Raw genomic sequence first — 19179 nt, forward strand, 5'->3', positions numbered from 1 at the left:
TCCTCATTCGGCCTGCTATGCTGCTGTTTCGGTCAATGATCCTATTCGTGATCTCCCTATACGTGGCCTTGGTCTTTGGCGTGATGTACCTGCTTTTTACCACGTTCACTAGCATTTTCGAACTTTGAACTACGGTTGGGGAAACACCCTGCTCGGCTTTATGCCCTGGCTTTCATTCCAGGCCCCGTACTGTTTACAGATACGGAGAGGGCCTCCGCGTAAAATCATCCGTCAGTCAGCTGTAGGTCGAAGGCAGTGTGAGATAATTGGTTCGCGAAATATGAGGTTCCGCTGCCGCACGGAAGGTTTTATGCGCTTTTTGTGCGGAATAAGTGGGAGCACGCCAGATCTATCGTTCGATCGCACAGGGAAGCAAGAGTATCGAAGGTGAGTGGCTATTTCGCGGCCTGCAACCATTTATTAGTCTCAAGGTATCTATATGCACACAAATGAAGGGCCCTTTCTTTCCATTGTCCTTGCTTTCGATGTCTTGTCCCATATTAGACCAAGTCAAGACCATCCATATGTATGCATCGGATCCCTCAGAGAGTCTCGCCGTTTCAGAGCTTTGACTGTGCAAAATATTCCGTACAAACGCGGACGTGCGATTCTGCCTGCAGTCGTATGTGGGCTAACACCAGAGTTCAGTGGCTTGGCCAGAGGGAGTGTATACCGCCCCCCACTTGGTTGCTGGTTTGATACTTTGGATTGGAGGTGTGATGCAGTACTCTGGTCTGACTGCAATAGGTAAATAGCCTCAGTTTCGACGCTCGTCCGCATGCAAGCGGACTTTGCTTCAGTCAGCTTACCACGCACATCAGTGCCAAAAAATGTCCGTCTGACGCAAGGTTGGATGAGTCGAGAAAGACAGGTGAGCAGCAGGATTTAAGAAGAAAGTGTCTAAAGGAGATCTATGATGGAGGTATATGCGCTTTAACAGTCACCTGTCTCTCGATCCCTCAACAACGGTCAATCTCACTCACAACTCACCAACCACAATGCCCCTCCCCCAAGTCTGTTAAAATTGTAAGAACAAATTCTAATAAAGCTACTCTACCCTCTTTTCCCGAGCACTATATTTATCACTAACACTTCTCCCTATTTGCGCCATCTAGATCGGCGGCTCAATCGCAGGCCTCTTCCAACCCCCCAACTAAAACGCCAAGGCACAAACATCATCATCCTGGAACAAGACCCCTCAAAGGACAGACACAATCGGCCCCAGCATCATTGAATTTCTCAAAAGTACGTCGCCACTGGTACACCGGCCTCCATCCCTGAAAGTTTCCTCCAGCGCCGCGCCAGGCGGCGACCCCGCGTCATTACACACCACGGAACCACAGCATAAGGAACTGGGGATGCCGGATGCTCGGCCAGCGTTGAGCCTTGGGATGTAGACTACCTTGTCAGGCTCCCAGCCCTCGTTCACGGAATGAGGCATCTGACAGCGACACTGAATCAAAACAGGAGCAGGCATTTTCAGAAGCCAATATAAGATCCAGGCATACTTCTATTCCTGGATGCTCAACCATACAATTTTCTCTAAAGAGATCTAGGGCAGCCTCATAACCCCTGTCATATATATTCCACGAGAACTCTCCCATCAGCAAGATCAAGAGCCGCCATCGACCCATGGTCCCGGTCCTCGAAAACCCCGAAATGATTCGGTACAGTTAGATAGAGTGTTTTCAAACTCCCTCGCTGCATCTGCGTGATCCACTCCAGAAGCCAGCATGATGTAGGTAGGGTGCAGGCATGCCCTGCACCCCGGTGGGCTCAATCACGGCTGGATGATTGCCGCCGGCAATGGCGAAGGGTTGGGGATGGGCAGGCCCAGACACATGTCATAGATTCAGGAAGAAGCTCACAGGATCTGTATTCTGCACGCTTTCCGAAAGGTATGCGCCGTCGAGCATTTCTGCGCGAATTGGCTGCTAAATGGCAGGAGGGAGGTCGTCTTTCGTCCCGTCTTCTCTTCCATTCTTTTCTATTCCGAGGAATTCTCTCTAGGTAAGTTTAGAATAGAAAACATCGATAATAATGGATGATTGATGGAGCCACTTCAGTGAGCCGTCTTAACGCGCGTTGGGCACGGAGTATATATGTAGTCAGTCACCATGTCCCCAACATCACACCTCACCGACAAAATAATAATCACGATCACTTAGAGAATATACCGCTCAGCCGTCTGTAGTTACTCACGGCTCATTGCTCATCAATATTGTATTCTTCAACCTTGAGAGATAGGGCACTGACTCCACTTGCGCAGCACGTGGTATCTAGGTAGGAGCCAACGACCACACCGACGTTTACCCGGCACTGAACCCACACGGGCTGAAACCACGGTGACGACAGTGTGGACACGGCGATCGAGATCCATCAATATCATCTACGATATCAGATACCGACAGTCAACGGGTCCGACCCACGAGCAACCGTTGTAGCTTAATCCGGCAGGAGTCCTACGAGTGACCTCCATCTTCATCTACTACTCGGAGTAGTAGTATTTTGCGATAGAGTTCAGGGCAACGCAATGAGTTCCGCAGCCCACAGCCCACAGCGGCTAATGACTAGCATTCGATCTAGGGCGTCAATGATTATCCATAGCTGGAGGCTGATATAGATACGTGGAGAACAAGGAAGGTATGAGCAAGACCAGATCGCTGCGATTCGGTGATCGATCGTCCAAGTCGTCACAGGGTGACAGGGCACAAGGTCCGGTGTTTAAGATCAAGGTTAAGCTGAAGCGCAAGGGCACCTGGCGGCAAGAGAGTTGGAACTACGTCAAAGAGTCCCGATGAGAGTTGCGCAGGATGCAACCGCAGGCTTGAGGCTAAAGTAGAGTTCATGCTGGAATGAAGATTCCAAATTTCTGATCCTTCTAGAATGAGACCAGCGCTTAACAGCCAGTGACGCCTCTTGATTTTCGGGTTCGATGGCATATCGGGATTTGATCTTCTTCGTATTCGTGCAGGTGCATGGGTGAGGTTCCTGCGCGGTGGTAGCGCGGAGCGTCGATAGCCAGTCTTGTTGTTCGCGGCGCTTAATTTGGTGGTTGCGACTGAGGGAGGGGAGGTTCGGGGTGGCCGTTAAGGTTGCGTCTCATGAATATCAAATCTCGATCAGCGAGGATATCGTCTGTTACTTGATGTGGAATAGTGTGAGATCCTTCCAGTTCCCGTCGAAGTCCACTTTTCTCGTGGTCGTGATTCATTGAGTGTTATTAGGATCCATTTCAATGAGTCGCAGATTACCCCGCTTTGTTTGGTACAACGTCCTTGACTTTTGAGACAACTGCCCGAGTCGATGAAAGCCAGGTCAGAGACAAACAATGCTGAGTGTGCTGTTTGCCTTTATGTTATACAAGCACGAGAGTCACAATGAGCTTATGCCGGGTTGTTGTGCGAGTCTAGTCTGACAGTCTGGCGTGGCCTGTGAAATGGACGCTAAACTTTAGGCTTTGCAGGGTCGAGCCGATATCGAGATAAGAGATCTGACTGGTGGCCTTGAGATGACATCTGTAATAACATCATCCAGATATTCATAGTCAATTATGACATTGACTGCACAGGAACTCAGAAGTCAGAACAATGTCAAGGAGGAATTGGACAATGTCAAGTTGTCAACCCAATTGCGCACGACGTGACTGTGACGAGAGACTGAGAAGGGACCCAGTGTGACATGGAATCAGGTACATCACAGTGGAGTTAATCACAGCTAATCTGGCGGAGAGGTCAGTGTAATGCAGGTTAATAATAGCAAAGAGGGGAAACAGCTAAGAATAAACAGCTGCAAATTGCCAGGAAATACCGCAGTAAATGATGCTCATCCTGGCGGTAAATGCTGCTAATTAAGGCAATCTCAGGGCAACCTGGTGGTGTCGCCAATGACGGGCGCGGGAAGGAATCTTGGCTCGCGGCGCTACTTTAGCGCTCCTTCAGCTGCACCTCTCATCACACCCTTTCCACCTGCGATTCGACACTCTCCCCGCAAAGCTTCTGCACGTCCACCTCCTCCAGCACACTGACTCCATCGATCATTGGCCTGTCCTGCTCCCCCCTCGCACTCGACAAGTCCCGCTGTCAGCGTGATGATGGATCCCTGCCTGTCGTACGGTCTCTCTCCCCGTCTCGTCCCATCACCCGTGCACGGGGAGACCCTCGCATTTCCCGAATCCGGTAGGTTTTGGTCATGACTCTGCTCCCAACACAGACTAATTTTATTCTAGTCGACTGAACCCTGCCATTGGCCATTGCGTCGTCGAGGCTACGGAAATTTGTCATGTCGACTGCGGGTGTACTTTCAAGGTCCCTTCCTGCCACAACTCTCGGGCGGGAAGAGAGACTGATATATTGCCGTCTTGAGTCTACAGAGTATACAGGCTGTCTACACCGTCTTCCGCCATCGGCCATGGCTGCTTAGAAAACGGGAGACTCTCCGGTGGAGAGGGACAGGCTGATGCCCGAAAAAGCAAGCAATCACTCGTGCTAGCAGACCTTGAAGGATTGCGCTGTAGCACAGGTCATCGGATAGCTCGGACGCTCGATATTTGCGATACATCAGCGCCAATCACTTCTCCAGCCGCCCATCTTAACCTGGAGAGGATGTCCAATCATTCCGCATCGAGGCTCGAGATGCATAGGCGCCGGCGGCCAAAAAGACACCAAAATTATCCAAAATTAGCCTGCGAATGTTGGGACCAGCAAACCAAGCCAAACTCACCGGTTCTCTCCATGCATGATTCCCTCCCCTGCTCAACACTAACTTAGAGCCACCGGGCGATCTCCAATCCTTCCCCCCACCAATCCCTGCCTGCCTCTCCCACCACCCAATTTTCCCTTCGGCTATCTGGAATTCCAAAATAGAAACACCATGGACTCGCGCTTGAGCTTTAAAGGTTCCTCGATCCCACGATCATGCTTCCGTTGCGCTTCCCGTTTCCCCAGCGTCGTCCCCAGTCGTCTCGTCTTTCGGCAACCGCGCCTTACGCTCTCTTACTCTACTTAATAGATAGCCAAGGCTGCTGGTCCAGCTTTGCACCCTAATATCACTGTCGATTATTGCTTGCTGTACCTTGCTCGACACCTAGTGGCCGTTCTGTTCTTCTCGACCCTTTCCGTGTCTTTGCGCAATTATACCCCGGATTCCAACCTATAATATAACAATATGCCGGCCGCACCAAGGAAGAAGGTCAATGCCGCCGCCACGAAGCGAGCGGCCGAGTCTCAGGCATCGTCGGGAAGCGAAGGTACTCCAAAGCCTACAGATGGAACTACAAAGTCCCACAAGCGATCTCGCTCTGGTAAGCCACTTTTAATCATACATATCCGGCGCATCTAACAGGAAGCTCTGTATAATAGGCTGCTTCACATGTCGCCTTCGTCGGAAGAAGTGCGATGAGCAACACCCTTCATGCGGAGCCTGCAGCAACCTCTGCGTCAAATGCGAGTACAAGCGCCCGATATGGTGGGGTAATGCGGAGCAGAGAAAAATGCACAAGGAACGCATTAAGAACAAGATCAAGCAGACAAAGATGAATGAGCGCAGCGGCTCATTAGCCATAGGTATGACAACTGCTTTGTTAACTTGCCCCCTTTCAGCTAACTGGTGTACTAGATCCCACGGCTCATGCCCGAGCCATGGCAGCCAACTCTCCCACTTCTCCAGAATTCGAATACGGTCGTCCCTTCCCCGAACCCACGACTTACGACATGTTTGCATCGCAGTTCCCGACTCCTGCTATGGGCCAAGCTGTGTATGCACAACAGTACCCATACGAAGTAGACGTCAAGACCGAGCGCCAAACGTTTGTCAATGACATTCAATTACGCCACGACTCAATATCATCCACCTTCAGTACATTTGCTCCGCCCCAACTGAATGCGCCCCTGCCTACTTTCCCGGGAGATGAGTGGTTTCAAGATGAATACTTCCGAACCCCAGCCCTTCCCGGGATCGACCCCGCCCTTTGTGATCAGACATTCCCAGATTCATACGATATGCTGCAGAACATTCCCGTTAATGATTATGACCGACCGCTTCTTGACCATTTCATCCACAGCGTCCTGCCCATGAGCTTCCCCGTCCTTGAGGCCCACAATCGCGGACATTTGCGCGTGCAAGCTGTACTTCAGACGCTGGAGACCAACAAGTGCTACCTACATTGCTGTCTCAGTGTGGCGGCGATTCACCTCAAGACAACCGAGAACATCACCGGGGAGCAGATCGATCATGATATCATGCGGAATCGGTTCGAAGCGATCTCCCAATTATGCCAAGCTTTGGGGGATGACACTGAACACCAGGAGATCCTCGACGCCACACTAGCTATGATCTTCTTCCACTCATCAGTAGGCCCCGCCGATGACAATCTTCCGGACATCCCCTGGTTGGACCACTTCCAGGCAGCTGCAAACCTGGTGCAACGACTCGGTCTTACTGCCGACGCCCCCAACCCGTACGTGCTGCCGCCGTTCAGCATGTCTCTGACGGCTTGGATTGATATTCTTGGCTCCACAATGCACCGCGGGACGCCCGAATTTGCTCACAACTATCGATCAAAACACCTTGGCGGAGTGTCCCTTGGGTTGCGAGAACTCATGGGCTGTGAGGATCGCGTCATGTATCTCATCTCAGAGATCGCTTGCTTGGATGCCCTGAAAGCAGATGGACGGGTTGATGATATGCAAGTTTGCTCGCATGTTTCAGGTCTCGGACAACAATTGGAATTCACCGAGCCCGCTGACCACATGCTGGAGAGCCCGTTCTCGGCAACATCAGGATTGCTTCGCCCTGAGATCTTGACCAAGAACATGACTGCCATTTTCCGCATTGCTGCCCGGATCTACCTTTGCAGTCTTGTCCCCGGGTTTGAAGCGACCCAGCCAAGCAACATCAATTTGGTCCAAGCGCTGGCAAGCGCCCTCCAGTACATACCCTCTGGGCCCGGCGGATTCGACCGCTCACTTGTATGGCCACTATTCATCGCCGGCGTCTACTCTACTCCAGGTTGCGAATTCCGAAACGTCCTGACTGAGCGAGCTGCCGCCCTCGCCGAACACGCTACCCTTGGTAGCTTCGGCCGGATGTACAAAATTCTGCAAGAGGTATGGCGAGTTACCGATGAGTACCTCTCCGAGCAAGTCAGCAGCACAGAAGAGAACACATCTTCTTCCTCACAAACGGCTAGCCCCGTCAAGGACGAGCCCCCGACATCCCCTAAGGAAGGCGAGATCAGCTGGCCAACGACGAAAGAACTGAAGAAGCCACATTGGCGGGACATAATGCAGCAGAATGGCTGGAACTACCTTATTCTTTGATCTTGTATCAAGATACAAGAGCACACATTTTTACTTCTCATGAGATTGTATCTCATAGCGTCGAGAGGACCCTGGAAAGGAAAACTCGTACAAGCTGGCTTGTACCTGCGACCATTTGGTGAAATTATTTTGCGATCTCGAATCTGCTATTCGAATAATCTACCATTCGTTATATACCCACTTTGTTTTGAATTCGTTGATATTTCACTGCAGGTCAGGGAATCTGCTCACCTGCTTTGCCTTTTGCCGAGGCGGCTCCTCCTTCGGGAATGAACTACTGGGACACGTTCACGATCGATTATTATCCGAGATACCACTGGATATGAGTCTGATGCTCATGGGGAATATGGTGTTACTGGTGCTGGATTTGCTTGCTTTGTGAATTTCTTTAGGGGGTTATTAGGAATTTGGACCTTGTGGTCACGGAGCTCAGCAACTGGACTTACGACCGGCGGCTGGACTACGTTGTTATTTGTTGGATCTGGTGTTATCATCTTTGCATTGGTTGGCTTACCCTCCCACACTCGCTAGACTGCGTCGTTCTATCTATACCTATGGTATCAGAGCGGCGAATGGAGTATTACGGCTAGAGTTGAGCCCAGGCCCTCAGTGGCACCACCTAATCCAACCGTCCTTTCCTCCCAGCGAATTTATTCCTCTCTTCTCTGTAGCCGTGTGGCGAATAAACCAGCCCTTTCATGTCATGTCACGAACATGATACTGATCCACTCCACGCGCTTCAGTGCGTCTTTTAAGTTCATCTCCTGCGCCTCTGCCCAACCTTTCAAATCTGTGGACTCGAATTGCCCGTGCACCACCAATCCCACTCCCCTTCTATCCAAGAAGCCCTTGGAAATTTCCGCCTCGACTTCTCCCGCGTCAACGCGCAGATACTTGCATATCTAACCCATCAGCTGAAGCCCCAATTCAGCCTCTAACCGAGTACTTTTCCCTAAGACCCCCGCTAGTCTTGCTGACCCCCTCAATCCATTCGCTAAACCCCTCACCACTACCCACATCGGTGCTCGCGTTTAGCTGCTCTGTATCGGTGATATCATTGGTTGGCTGCCGCTGAGTTGTACTTTGTCTCAAGAGTCTAAACTCTAAAGGATGGGCTTGGATATGGTGGGTATATTGCGGCGTAGTCGGGATGCATTGTTAGGATATGGACAGCGCATAGTGCACGACTTGAGGGTCTGGGGGTTGTATTGTATGATGGAGAGGTATTACGTTTACTCAATTGATACACTCGAGGGGAAGGCCCGTCTACTGGTAAACTGGTAACCAGTAGCCACCAGTGAGAAATGCATAGATTGAGTCAGGTAGGCCGGGCGTGAGATGGCTGCGTCTGCTCTGCGTTAAAAATGCAGGGAGGAGGTAGATGCGCGTTTGGATGATCTCAGTATAACCCGACTAGGTCGTCCACCTAGTTTGGGAAGAGAGCGCCTCTCGGCGTAGGCTCAGTGCGTGCTTATTGTGATTTAAGGTAGGGTATCTAGATGGATAGACTGCTCACCGCACCATACCACACCGCACTGCTTTGCGACGGGAGACGGGCAAACACACTTAGTAACGGGATGGTCTGCTACATAAGGTACTCCTTTCTACCTTCTTGCCTACTTTTCTGCGAACATGCATACTTTATTGCCTAGGCATTGAGTGAGAATTGCGAGATCGCCTGATGTGGGGAGATACTTATCGTACATACTACTTGCCAGCGTAGTGCATTGTTTGCCGCTGGCATAAGAAATGTACATAGAGTGAAACATGAAGATGAAGAGAAAAGAAAAAAGGAAGGACCTCAAGCAGGAGTGTCTGCCTCGGGTCCCTCTCGACATGGCCAAGTAGAACTCATGTATGTAAGGAACAGCCCAGCCCGGAGCCAAAGCGTGCCTTCTTAGACAGATCCTACCGTTGGAGGCAGCAGCGACTGCCACGGGTACCTTCTCGATCGGGAAGAGGCATACCGTAGGTAGAGGAAGGCACGATGGCCCGGCGCTCCTACCTGAAAGAATAAACTGACGATTCAAGAGAAAGAGCGACCAGTACGACTAGAGGCTCCTTCCTAAGCGGAAGGAACAACCATCGGAGAAAGGAACGACCCGCCAGCACCTTCCTGAGGATAAACTAGGCATTGCAGGAAGGGGCGACCCAGGGCCATCAGGTGCACCTTCCTTAACCAATAAACCGGTTGGCGAAGGAAGGCGCGACCAGGCATCAGGGGCGCCTTCCGTATGGGTAAGGAACGACTACCGGAGGAAGGAACGACCTCAGCACGGAGCGCTCCGTCCTAAGCAGATACCGGTTATTGAGAGAAGGAACGACTAGGAGCACCTTCCTGAGGAAGTCAATATTGATACCGCCGTCCGAGGATGGCACTGTCAGTCGCTCCTTCCTTTGAGTATAAGGATAAAGCGGAGGAGGTATGGTTGTGTAAGGAACAGCCTGTTCTCGAGGGCTGCTGAGGTGAATGGAAGGTGTGCTCAAAGACGCTTGTACTTAGAGAGACTTGACCATATTCGTAAGAGGATAGGGCCCGAAAGTCATAAAATAAGCGCTGAATGATGGAGTTTGGGGGCCGCATTGAAATGGTAGTATAAGGTCGGTATGCATAGAATCTCGTTAAAGCTAGCTACTGTTAGTAATTACTCCATGCTAATACTTAATGGGATGTTTTCGGTTACTGTAAATGAGCCTTTGAGTGGAATTGAATCTTGATACTCGTCTGTCACCGATTGATGTGGGCTTAGGGTGGGATAAACAAGGTGCTGGATGAGCAGACAACGATCAAAGGATGCCGCCACGAATTATGTTCCGGGAAATGCTCGTTTTGTCCAGCGTTGAACTTCAATGCCCGCCTGCCCCAAGCCGGAGAAATCGGAGAGGAGCGTTCAATGGATGAGAAGGTTGGGTCGAGCATAGCATGGCGTAGAGATGCAGCCACAATGACAGCGCACCTGTGGCAGCGCACTCACCGTACGCCCAAGCCATGGGCATAAGCCACGGACTCTGAGCGACGATTCAATTCAAGGAAGCGACACAGCTTACAATGCGCTATCTCGCTTTGACGTGGACCAAGTCGTGGGTCATCCTAATTTTCGGTTCCAAAGCTCAATCATATCAGGGCCAAGCAAAATCCAGCATGCGTTGGTGTTGGCCGAACCATGGGTCCTCAGAAAGTGTATTCAAGATTCCCAGCACGTGGACGTTGCGTGGATTTCAAAAACTCAAAGAGCTTATCCAATAGAGAGCATGTCGGTGAGTTGGCTAAAAACGCTGACGACGACGATATCGCTATCTGAGCGGTGTGTTTGACTGAAAAAAGGTTGAGTATCACTGAAAGGGCATCAATTCCCCTTTGTAGGCATTTGAACCCAGCGTCGGAGCTGAAATTGATTGCTCGAGTCTGAAGCCTTTCGGTTACACTCTCTCGGTCATACCAACAAAGGATTCGACGTCGTCCGTGCTTGTTGGGCTGGAGTGCGACCTGAGTGGTCTCATCTTTGGGACCAAGGACGAGCTGAGTTGGGCGATGGGGCTCGTCGGCGTTTAATATACAACCATGTGTCGGTCTAATGCAGCTCCGCAGATTGAGACAGAAGGAACAATAAGAGGATCGCCCATGACAAACCAACGGTGATCATGCACAGATTGCCGAGACAGATTGCCTCAAACAGCCGACAGGGTAGGATCCTAGGTCTCGGAAGCTGCAACAGCTAGTTAGCGAAGGTTGGAGACAGCAGGCAGAAGGCAGATTTGATAGGCCAGAGAGCAGAAAGTGACAGCTGCAGAATTGCGAATCTCTGCAAGCTGGGATGTTGTATGGCGACATACGAGCGACTCCTCAATCCAACATGCATTCCAGCTGATCATTTGTCGATGCGACTTCAGATAGGCAGGTTGTAAGCGCTGAGCTTGGGTATAGCCGCCCGACCAATTTACGGATGAGTAGCCCCATCTTTAGGGGGCGAACCAAGAAGAGCGGATGGGTCCTGGGCAGCCCCAACCGCCGAGCTAGAATCAGATTGGAACTGCGGAAGCCAACGGCAGTCTAGTATTACTGACTCGGCGTTCCCAGTGCCAACGGAGGATCGTGGAGGGCGGCTTCGCCAGTGTGGCTTGTGGACTTTAGGCTGGGTCAGAAAGCCATGCGCGGCAACAGACCGCGTACCACGAGGGTCAGAGCATGATCGATTCCTGAGTGGCTGATAGGACAAGAAGGAATCGGTTTTGTTTGCGCGATAGTGGAGGAAGTTTGTTGGGCTTTCGATGGAAAGGGGGAATTGGCCTATGATTGACTGTTTGGCCCCAGAGAGCGCGACAACCGGCGGGTTTAGTCCCAAGCTTGTTGGAATTGCTGGGACATTGCGAGTCGTGAGGCCGGAATGATTGACATTATTGACAAGCGGGCCTCAATCTCCGTTCCCAAGACCCTGGGAGGAGTCAGAAATATAAAGAGCACTTAACGCCCGCGTCGATACTTTTGTTCTCCAGGAGTGAATTCAGTTTCCCTTCACCTCATCTGCATCCTCCGTTGATGAGCCTGGGCTGCGATTGGCGAAGCAGCGAGACAGCATCTGCACCCTCAAGTGGAATTGGTGATTGACATCCACTTCAGAAGACCCCAAGTCTGCAAGCCGGTGAGTCCATCCACGTCCAGAACGAGCAGCTCCACAGTGAGCGAGACTCGAGTGTGTTGAAGTGTTCGACCATGAGTCTTCGACAGCCGCGCACTGTGAAGCTAAGGGTGATGGGGCTAGCCATATGCAGTTAGCGCGTGACACTGACACGGGCGACGGTACACAGATCGGTAACGGAGCGGTATCAGCGACGTATCTAACGGCGTGACGGTACGGAAACAGCAGTGAAGTCACCACCGTTTGGCGCCCTTCTTCAATAAATAAACCCAATCCTCCTCCTCGCACCGTCCTCCCCTCTCTTCTCTCGTTCAGTGAGAGGCTCAAGGAGAGACTGTCGCCCTCCATACTACCCTCCTGCATCTCTGTCCCTCTCTCACATCTTGCCCTCCCCCTTCCGACCTGTTGCTCTTGTTGCGTGGTCTATACTCTCTTTCGCATACTTCCACGTCCACCGTATACCTCAGCGCCTACCCTGGGACGCCTACCTTCGTTACATCATTCCTCTACTATCTACTATACTCGACGACCCGCCAAGCAAGATGCCTTCCATCAAGCCAGTCCTCCCTCCTCTCAAGACGCCCAGCAACATCACATTCCCCTCCGAATACCATACAGACTCAAGCGCTGGGACAGGAAGAACCGGAGACACACCTATTACTCCTCCTGCCGCCTACACAGAGTTCTTGAAAGCCTTCACACCCATCTTCTCGAGCCCTGATAATGCCGATGGGGTAGATTTCTCGAAGGTCAGGTTCGACCGCCACAATTTCCAATCTGCACGGTCACAACCATCCAGCGCAGTCAGCGGCGCCTTCAGTTTCAACGAGCCTGCGCGATCAGCAACAACCTCACTGCCTCCGCCAACTCCTCTTGCGCCACCTCCTGCTCGACGAGAATTAAGCAACTTGCGCCGGCTGCGCATCCCGCCGGCGCTTAGGCATTCACCAACATCGGCGGAGCCACTCAGAAGTGCCGGCCTTCGAAGCGCTGGGCCCCGCAGCGCTACTATCGCTCGAACTCCTTACTCTCCCATCGATTGGAGGATGCGCTATCTTGATCCTCCTCGAAGCGCAAATCCACGAAGCTCCAATCACAAGATGAGCGTCAAGCATGTCATCACACACACCATCACCTACAAGACAACCGAGCTTGATGAGCCGCCCAAGGGCAAGCGAAGGAAGCGCAGTCACGATAGTGACGAATCCAAGTGATCTTTTCTATTCTTTTCCTACTTCACTGTTTGGGTTTCGGTTTGGTCTTTTTCGGGCGTACTACTGTCGGTCTGGTGCGCGGAGTTTCCGGGATGCTGTTATTTCAGCGGAGACAATATTCGGTCCCTTTCATTTCTCTTTTGTCAATATCTTCTCAATACGTGAATAGTAATCTAGAAATATTCTTGAGCGCCGAGCGCTACCCAACATGTTCCCATCCCGACTCATTACTATTTCCTTTGTCTTTCATGGTCTTAAGATCCAATCCAAAGGTCGAAAATCAATTTACACTCAGCAGACACCCGCGACGCTAGACCCAGGACCAACAAACAGCGTCGAGCAAGCGTCGTCTCAAACACGACCCAAACTTCGGAACAGGTGAGACCTGAGACCGCACATGTCAGATCTGACAACAAGAACAGCTAACTCTTTCTGCCTTACTGCCTCGCTGCGCTGCCTTGCCTCGCAATATAAAATTCTGCCCCTCGTATAAGGATCAACTAACCCTATCGGATCCCCCTGCCGAACGAAAAAAGTACGTAACCACCGTCCCACAACCAACCTGAGGAGCTGACGCAGGGGCAAATCCTTTAATCGATAATCGGGGGTTACCGGCTCCAAAGCTTCTGGTCAGGGCCAACGAGCCAGGCAAATCGCGATTCGAACGTGATGGCAAAGGATTGGCAGGAGTTGGAGCAAGAGACAAAGAAAGAACCCACGATGTGACTGGTACCGGGGAATCGGTACTTGGTTTTATTGGGTGGGAGGGTAAGACGTCAGTCAGGTAGGCTCAGATCAGGCCAGGTTTTGCGGATCTGGAGATGCGAGGTCCTGTACTTGAGTCATGCCACCGTAGTTCTATCTATGGTGTATGGACAGCTCACTGGCGAGTTAGACCTTGGAAGCTGTCTTTCTTTGTTGTTGACGGGGTTTATTGGGACCGAGGTTATACCCTGTATGTACTCTATAGATAACATCAAGTTCTGGATTTAGATCTGAGCTGACTGGACAGAGAATAGAATGAGACTAATAATAACTAGCCCCATTGCCAACTACAATCATTACTCAAACAGGTAGTATAAGCCAGAATAGCCCTACACTGAATAACTCATAACCCCTCCAGCCTAGGCACCCATTTTATATATCACGTAATTTACCGTACATACCGTACATACTGCCCACCCCCAAAATAAACTTCAAAGTCTCCAAACTTTCCTGTGTGCTGGAACTTGACCACCAACAGCCATGGAGTCTCCACGAAAACCAAATCGTGTGCCTGACTTCTCCTGCCTGATCCATGGACCCCTCTGCTGATCATTTCCGTATCACAACTGCGAGCAGAAGCAAGTAGTCTATTCCTGCAACTGGTACTCCGCGGTCACCATTAGTTGTCTATAGCATGTGGGAACATGGATTGTATGCACTGTGATTGGCGTGGTTTAGGCGCGCTGGAACCTGTCTTGAATCTTCTAGGGAGCCCGTAATACGAAGGATTAGTTTACGAGAAGTTTAGACGTTTCAATCGAGTGTTCTTTTCCTTCCCCAAACCTCACAGCTTGTTCTTTAGAATCAGAATCAGATAGATTACATACCTACGGACCTCTCCGTGCATAGGCAGCTGAAACTGGGTCAGCAACCCTCCCTTCTATTTCAAAACCGTTTCAGGAGCGCGGTTGTGATTGCTTCAGAGTGGTTTGAGATGGAGCTGGGAGCCTGGGGATGTGATAGGGGTGCGTAGGGTTGTTTCAGGCCCCAAAATAACTCTCCACCTTCCAAGTTGCTGGGCCTGGTACCGCCCCCGTCGCGTCCCGTCTGGGTCCGGCTTCTGGTTGGGTCCGGTCCGGTCTGGAGATGGAGATAGGATGGAGATCGGGTGGTAAGTGCGGTGCTTCAGGGACTGTACCGACCGTACAGAATATCCGCTTTAGTTATACGGTATTGGATCAACCTCAATAAAAACATCAATAGATCTGTAATGCCACTCACTCTTTCCAATACTTCTTATTCCGACATGAGGGATGAATAATTGACAGAAGCCGCCCACCATGAAGCCCTGTCCGTCAGAGACGACCAATCAGGATACATCCAGGACAATGAGCATCGTGGCACCTGCAGTTAAGCGCCGGCGCTATTCCGCTTTGGGACGGGGCCGCCGCTGGTGTGTTGATGATTGATGCCCTTCCCCCTCTTCGTGCCTTTTTCTCGAACGGGAGTCCTGTCATTGGGTGGTGTGGTGGAAGGTGCGTGGGGATTGATGTGCGTTTGGGGAAGGTGGGCGCTAAAGGGTGCCATTGTCGTTCGAGTCGAGTCGAGTTGAATCGTCCTGAGCTGCTGATGCTGGAGGAGCGGTTTGCGTACGTACGTGCTACTGGTGGATAGAGACGAGACATTGTCCTGGATCTGTGAGGGGGTGTTACTCTCATATTCTGGATTGGTTGGGTTTCTGGTAAGCATTCGGCACAGCGAGCGGATCTTGCTGATCTCGCCAATATATCGAGCGATGTCGTTGTGAAGGAAGCCTGCAGAATTGAACAGCTGAACAGCCGCCGGACGGACTCCGCTGACTGGGACTCGACTCTCACAGCCAGTGTGAAAGATTCAGCAAGGTTTCATGCAGACGCACCTCATCACACCCGGTCTCTTATATTGACGCCGTGATCGCACACCCTAGCCTGTCTCTGCAAGGTCTCCAACATCGTCCACCAGCCAGAACGCGGGCCTGCCCTTCCCTTCGGCGATCCTCTAGGGTGATAGATGCGATTGCACACCAAGTGACCAGGACGGCAAGGTCAGCTTTCTGCAGAACCTGACTGTAATACACTTTTACGTCTTTACGCCGCGGTAATTCTGCACATCCGAGTGTCCTGTCTCCCTCGAGGACGGTAGACAATGGGCTAGACTGCATTCGCTACTCCCCGCGTTACTGCGGATCCTGATGCTGCACTGCTCGACATTGTCTCGCAAAGTGAGGGGCAAAGCGAGGGGTACCGTCCGCGCCCAGTCAGCAGGCCGTATCCAAGTGTGACCTCGTAGTGAAAGTCGGCTGGTATTTAGTATGGTTTGAGTATTACCGTCCGCAAGACGGTGACCATGGATGTAGCTTTGAAGAGGGGTATCCCATAGCAACAGCCATTCACGAAACAGTGTCTGTCCAAGACATGTTTATTCTAGCAGCCAAGCGATGAGGCACCGATGATCTTCGCAGCGAGAAGACTTGTATGCCAGGAGAAGTGCTCTGGAATGCCATTGTTGGTGGGCGCTTCGCCCAAACTGAATGCGTCATCTAGCCAACCATGAGCAGTCGCGGAGCGGAAAAGTTGCAGTCGTGTCACGTCAGAGGCACACGAGTCGACCGTGAGTGGTCAGCAGCTGACAGCTCAAAAAGATCCCCCAGCCAATAGGTGGCAATAGTCCCCGGTAAGCATCTGGTGGTTCGTCAGCAGTCGAATTCTGAGAGCTCGTTGATGGAGATATTGCCGAGCTAAAGCGTGGCTGGGAGCAGGCATGTCATCTTCTGTACACATTTCTTTGATCTCATTTGCAGAAATATCACGGCCAAGTTGTGATTGTTCAACAGGCGCTTCAGAATGTAAAGAGTGATCCAATCGGCATGCATAAGCGGTATCATGGACAAAAGACTCGGTTGCAGGTAATTACCACGTATCCAGGGCTTCGCCAATACTGTACGGTCTTTCTCACTTGTGGGACAAACGTATAAGGCTGAACCTAGAGGGGTTGGTCGCAGAGATAGATAGGCAGCAGCGCTCGTCTTGCGGCAGCGCTCCACTGATGACAACTGGCGGTTGGAAACCGGGCAACTAGGTGGGACAAACATGGCGACGGATTGAATCTGGTATGTCAAGGTGAGCACTGTGCACTGTTTCCTTCAGCCTCGAAGTCTGGAATGGTCGATGCTGCTGCTGTGGTGCCGGTCGACGCCGTAAATACTGGCCACATCCAGACAAGTATCAAGAGCCGCATGACCGTCGGGGTTGACGGTTGCGGTAGATACCTTGACTCATCCAATATCCTCCATCTGACATCTTTTCAGGTTTTTTCAAGGCTGACAAGGTTGAATCAGACTAGCATGGCACGCCGGCAAAGCTGTCCTTGGTAGATCTCGAAGGCTGATTCTTTCATCGTCGGAATGAAGCCCGAACCGGTGAGGCCGGGGAACTCTTCAAATGACCTTTGTCGGAGGCGACAATAGGCGAAGTTGACTGCCGAAAGAGACCGACTGAGCGAGAGTGTGATATTTGTAGAGACAAGAGATGAGGAAGGTGAGAGATGCCAAGAGAGAGCTAAAATTAGAACCCACGGACCCCTCAATGATTGTCGTGATGTATCCATAAATAACAACCGCCATCACAGACTAGAGCTGGCAGTGGCCACTGGCCAGACTTCAATCCCGTGATTCCTTCCCTCCTCCTCCTTCCACTCCAAGTCCAAGTCCACATTGCTAGGATTACCAACTCCTTCAGATGCTGCAGCCTTCTTCAGCATAACCCACCCGCCTTGACCTGACTGCAGCGCTCTGCCATCTTTCCTAATCGAGAAAGGCCCCGTTTTCTTCTCTTTTCTTCCTCCCTTGCCGCCCTCCCCTCTTATCAACCCGCACTATGGCGCAGTCCTTACCGACTCCCTTTACTCCGGATAGCGATTTCGCCTCTCTCGAGACCCCTCGCGGTGGCAGCGGGAGTCTGTCCATCACAGCTCTAGCTCGTTTCGAATTCGAAGCGGGTAAGGGCAACGATGGGACGAAGATCCTGATGATTGAGTGGGAAGACGACGACTGGAGTCGCTCTTCTTTCCCGTCTGGTGGCTCTTGGAACGTGGAATGGGAGGGCAAGAAGGCCATTCTCCCCGCCGACGAAAAGACCGGCAGCAACACTCGACGACTGTACTTTCTACTACCTCCGCATGTCACGATCCCGCCCGCCGTCACCCTGTCATATAACCCGCCGCAGTCCTCCGCCACCTCTGAGAAACCGAGCCCGATACAACTGAACCCTCTCCCCGCTATATTCCCACCAGAACTCGGAGCAGATGGTCGCTCGGCCGGCAAGAAGGGGGTTTTGCACACAATCTGGGCGAAGAAACGGGCGCAAGTGCTGGACAAGGAAATCCGGGAGGAATCGTTGAACAACGTCGAGGGGATCGCTCTTCATATGGCACTACAAGAAAAGGAATGGATTGAGGCCAATTTCGGGCTCGGATCTGATGCGCAAAAGCAGTCGGTCCAGAACCAAGATCCGAACTATCCAATGGGACCTGCCACACCTGTGTCGCCTAGCTCTGGGGGCAAGCTTGGGGAGAAGTTGCGGGGCCTTAAGCTGCAGACAAGTCAGCGGGAACTCTCCATGGCGGAAGGTAAGAACTCATGCCCTGCTGATTCTTCAATGTTTCTGACCCTTCTAGGCGCTCATCTGCTTTCCCCGCAGTCCCCTGATGTCGCCATGTCTTCTTTCAACTCCTTCCACAGCATCCAGCCATCAGCGCCACGATCCAACCCCACCTCCAACCCCACTTCAGACGTCAAGACGGTAGCTCACTACCCCCCAGAGTCTCTCCAAGCGCAACAGGGCGTGGGATTCAACACTGGTTTTGCATCGCTAGGTGCGCCTGCTCCCACCGGTAGCTCAGCTTCAGATTCCGGAGAGGACCTTTTCGCAAAGGCACTGAGCCCCCGGTCGCCGGACCTACCACGGAGTCCCTTCTCATTCAGCCCTGAACTGCATATGTGACCATGAACCACGAACCCGTTACGTTTCTTTATGTCCCAGCATCATTACTTTTACTTCAGCTCTTTATATAACCGCGCTGACCAGGCACCGCATGATTCCCCCGACAGCATTTTGACATGACCACCATCCATGTTCGCAATAAAACATCGAGTCGACAGCCTCATGTACATAGAACAGTCAAGTAGATACCAAATCCTTCCTCTTTTCCTACTACCCTACCCTATCAATATCTCCACATTATAACAATAAACACTCCTTCCTTACT

At 51.7% G+C, this 19179-nt stretch overlaps 7 protein-coding genes across 7 annotated transcripts; 3 read left to right on the forward strand and 4 right to left on the reverse strand.

Moving 5' to 3' along the window:
- Window positions 1–2104: 2104 nt before the first annotated feature.
- Window positions 2105–3642, reverse strand: BDV17DRAFT_275905 (uncharacterized protein). Its single transcript, XM_073759278.1, has one exon. It carries the CDS (start codon window positions 2940–2942, stop codon window positions 2694–2696), a length of 249 nt encoding a protein of 82 aa, XP_073610688.1. The 5' UTR covers window positions 2943–3642; the 3' UTR covers window positions 2105–2693.
- A 1326-nt stretch (window positions 3643–4968) lies between these two features.
- On the forward strand, window positions 4969–7487 carry BDV17DRAFT_225624 (Zn(II)2Cys6 transcription factor). Its single transcript, XM_073755697.1, has 3 exons — window positions 4969–5302; window positions 5361–5564; window positions 5617–7487. Exons 1-3 carry the CDS (start codon window positions 5167–5169, stop codon window positions 7317–7319), a joined length of 2043 nt encoding a protein of 680 aa, XP_073610689.1. The 5' UTR covers window positions 4969–5166; the 3' UTR covers window positions 7320–7487.
- Window positions 7488–12498: 5011 nt separating this feature from the next.
- On the forward strand, window positions 12499–13170 carry BDV17DRAFT_285091 (uncharacterized protein; the record flags this gene model as incomplete). The annotated part of the gene is made up of 1 exon (XM_073760640.1): window positions 12499–13170. The coding sequence occupies one exon, from the start codon at window positions 12499–12501 to the stop codon at window positions 13168–13170; it is 672 nt and encodes a 223-aa protein (XP_073610690.1).
- Window positions 13171–15004: 1834 nt separating this feature from the next.
- Window positions 15005–15715, reverse strand: BDV17DRAFT_225777 (uncharacterized protein). The gene is made up of 3 exons (XM_073755699.1): window positions 15630–15715; window positions 15157–15570; window positions 15005–15067 (listed from the first exon to the last, which is right to left on the reverse strand). Exon 2 carries the CDS (start codon window positions 15558–15560, stop codon window positions 15231–15233), a length of 330 nt encoding a protein of 109 aa, XP_073610691.1. The 5' UTR covers window positions 15561–15570; window positions 15630–15715; the 3' UTR covers window positions 15005–15067; window positions 15157–15230.
- A 574-nt stretch (window positions 15716–16289) lies between these two features.
- BDV17DRAFT_225875 (uncharacterized protein) lies at window positions 16290–17126 on the reverse strand. The gene is made up of 2 exons (XM_073755701.1): window positions 16693–17126; window positions 16290–16595 (listed from the first exon to the last, which is right to left on the reverse strand). The coding sequence occupies exons 1-2, from the start codon at window positions 17003–17005 to the stop codon at window positions 16504–16506; spliced, it is 405 nt and encodes a 134-aa protein (XP_073610692.1). The 5' UTR covers window positions 17006–17126; the 3' UTR covers window positions 16290–16503.
- On the reverse strand, window positions 17127–17655 carry BDV17DRAFT_225691 (uncharacterized protein). The gene has a single exon (XM_073755698.1). The coding sequence runs from the start codon at window positions 17518–17520 to the stop codon at window positions 17248–17250; it is 273 nt and encodes a 90-aa protein (XP_073610693.1). The 5' UTR covers window positions 17521–17655; the 3' UTR covers window positions 17127–17247.
- On the forward strand, window positions 17596–19176 carry BDV17DRAFT_225846 (uncharacterized protein). Its single transcript, XM_073755700.1, has 2 exons — window positions 17596–18540; window positions 18589–19176. Exons 1-2 carry the CDS (start codon window positions 17790–17792, stop codon window positions 18912–18914), a joined length of 1077 nt encoding a protein of 358 aa, XP_073610694.1. The 5' UTR covers window positions 17596–17789; the 3' UTR covers window positions 18915–19176.
- The last annotated feature ends 3 nt before the right edge of the window (window positions 19177–19179 follow it).

This window comes from Aspergillus undulatus (genome assembly GCF_047715775.1).
Source record: "Aspergillus undulatus strain CBS 261.88 unplaced genomic scaffold BDV17scaffold_79, whole genome shotgun sequence".
Taxonomy (NCBI): Eukaryota; Fungi; Ascomycota; class Eurotiomycetes; order Eurotiales; family Aspergillaceae; genus Aspergillus; species Aspergillus undulatus.

Excerpts from the sequence above, each read along its gene's own strand:
- BDV17DRAFT_275905 (XM_073759278.1), bottom strand. The coding sequence starts at position 2,942 with ATGCCATCGAACCCGAAAATCAAGAGGCGTCACTGGCTGTTAAGCGCT.
- BDV17DRAFT_225624 (XM_073755697.1), top strand. The coding sequence starts at position 5,167 with ATGCCGGCCGCACCAAGGAAGAAGGTCAATGCCGCCGCCACGAAGCGA. Across the intron at positions 5,303-5,360 it reads CCACAAGCGATCTCGCTCTG|GCTGCTTCACATGTCGCCTT; the intron begins GTAAGCCACTTT and ends TCTGTATAATAG. Across the intron at positions 5,565-5,616 it reads CAGCGGCTCATTAGCCATAG|ATCCCACGGCTCATGCCCGA; the intron begins GTATGACAACTG and ends CTGGTGTACTAG.
- BDV17DRAFT_225777 (XM_073755699.1), bottom strand. The coding sequence starts at position 15,560 with ATGTCTCGTCTCTATCCACCAGTAGCACGTACGTACGCAAACCGCTCC.
- BDV17DRAFT_225875 (XM_073755701.1), bottom strand. The coding sequence starts at position 17,005 with ATGTTTGTCCCACCTAGTTGCCCGGTTTCCAACCGCCAGTTGTCATCA. Across the intron at positions 16,596-16,692 it reads GCAAATGAGATCAAAGAAAT|ATGCTTACCGGGGACTATTG; the intron begins GTGTACAGAAGA and ends ACGAACCACCAG.
- BDV17DRAFT_225691 (XM_073755698.1), bottom strand. The coding sequence starts at position 17,520 with ATGGATACATCACGACAATCATTGAGGGGTCCGTGGGTTCTAATTTTA.
- BDV17DRAFT_225846 (XM_073755700.1), top strand. The coding sequence starts at position 17,790 with ATGGCGCAGTCCTTACCGACTCCCTTTACTCCGGATAGCGATTTCGCC. Across the intron at positions 18,541-18,588 it reads GGAACTCTCCATGGCGGAAG|GCGCTCATCTGCTTTCCCCG; the intron begins GTAAGAACTCAT and ends TGACCCTTCTAG.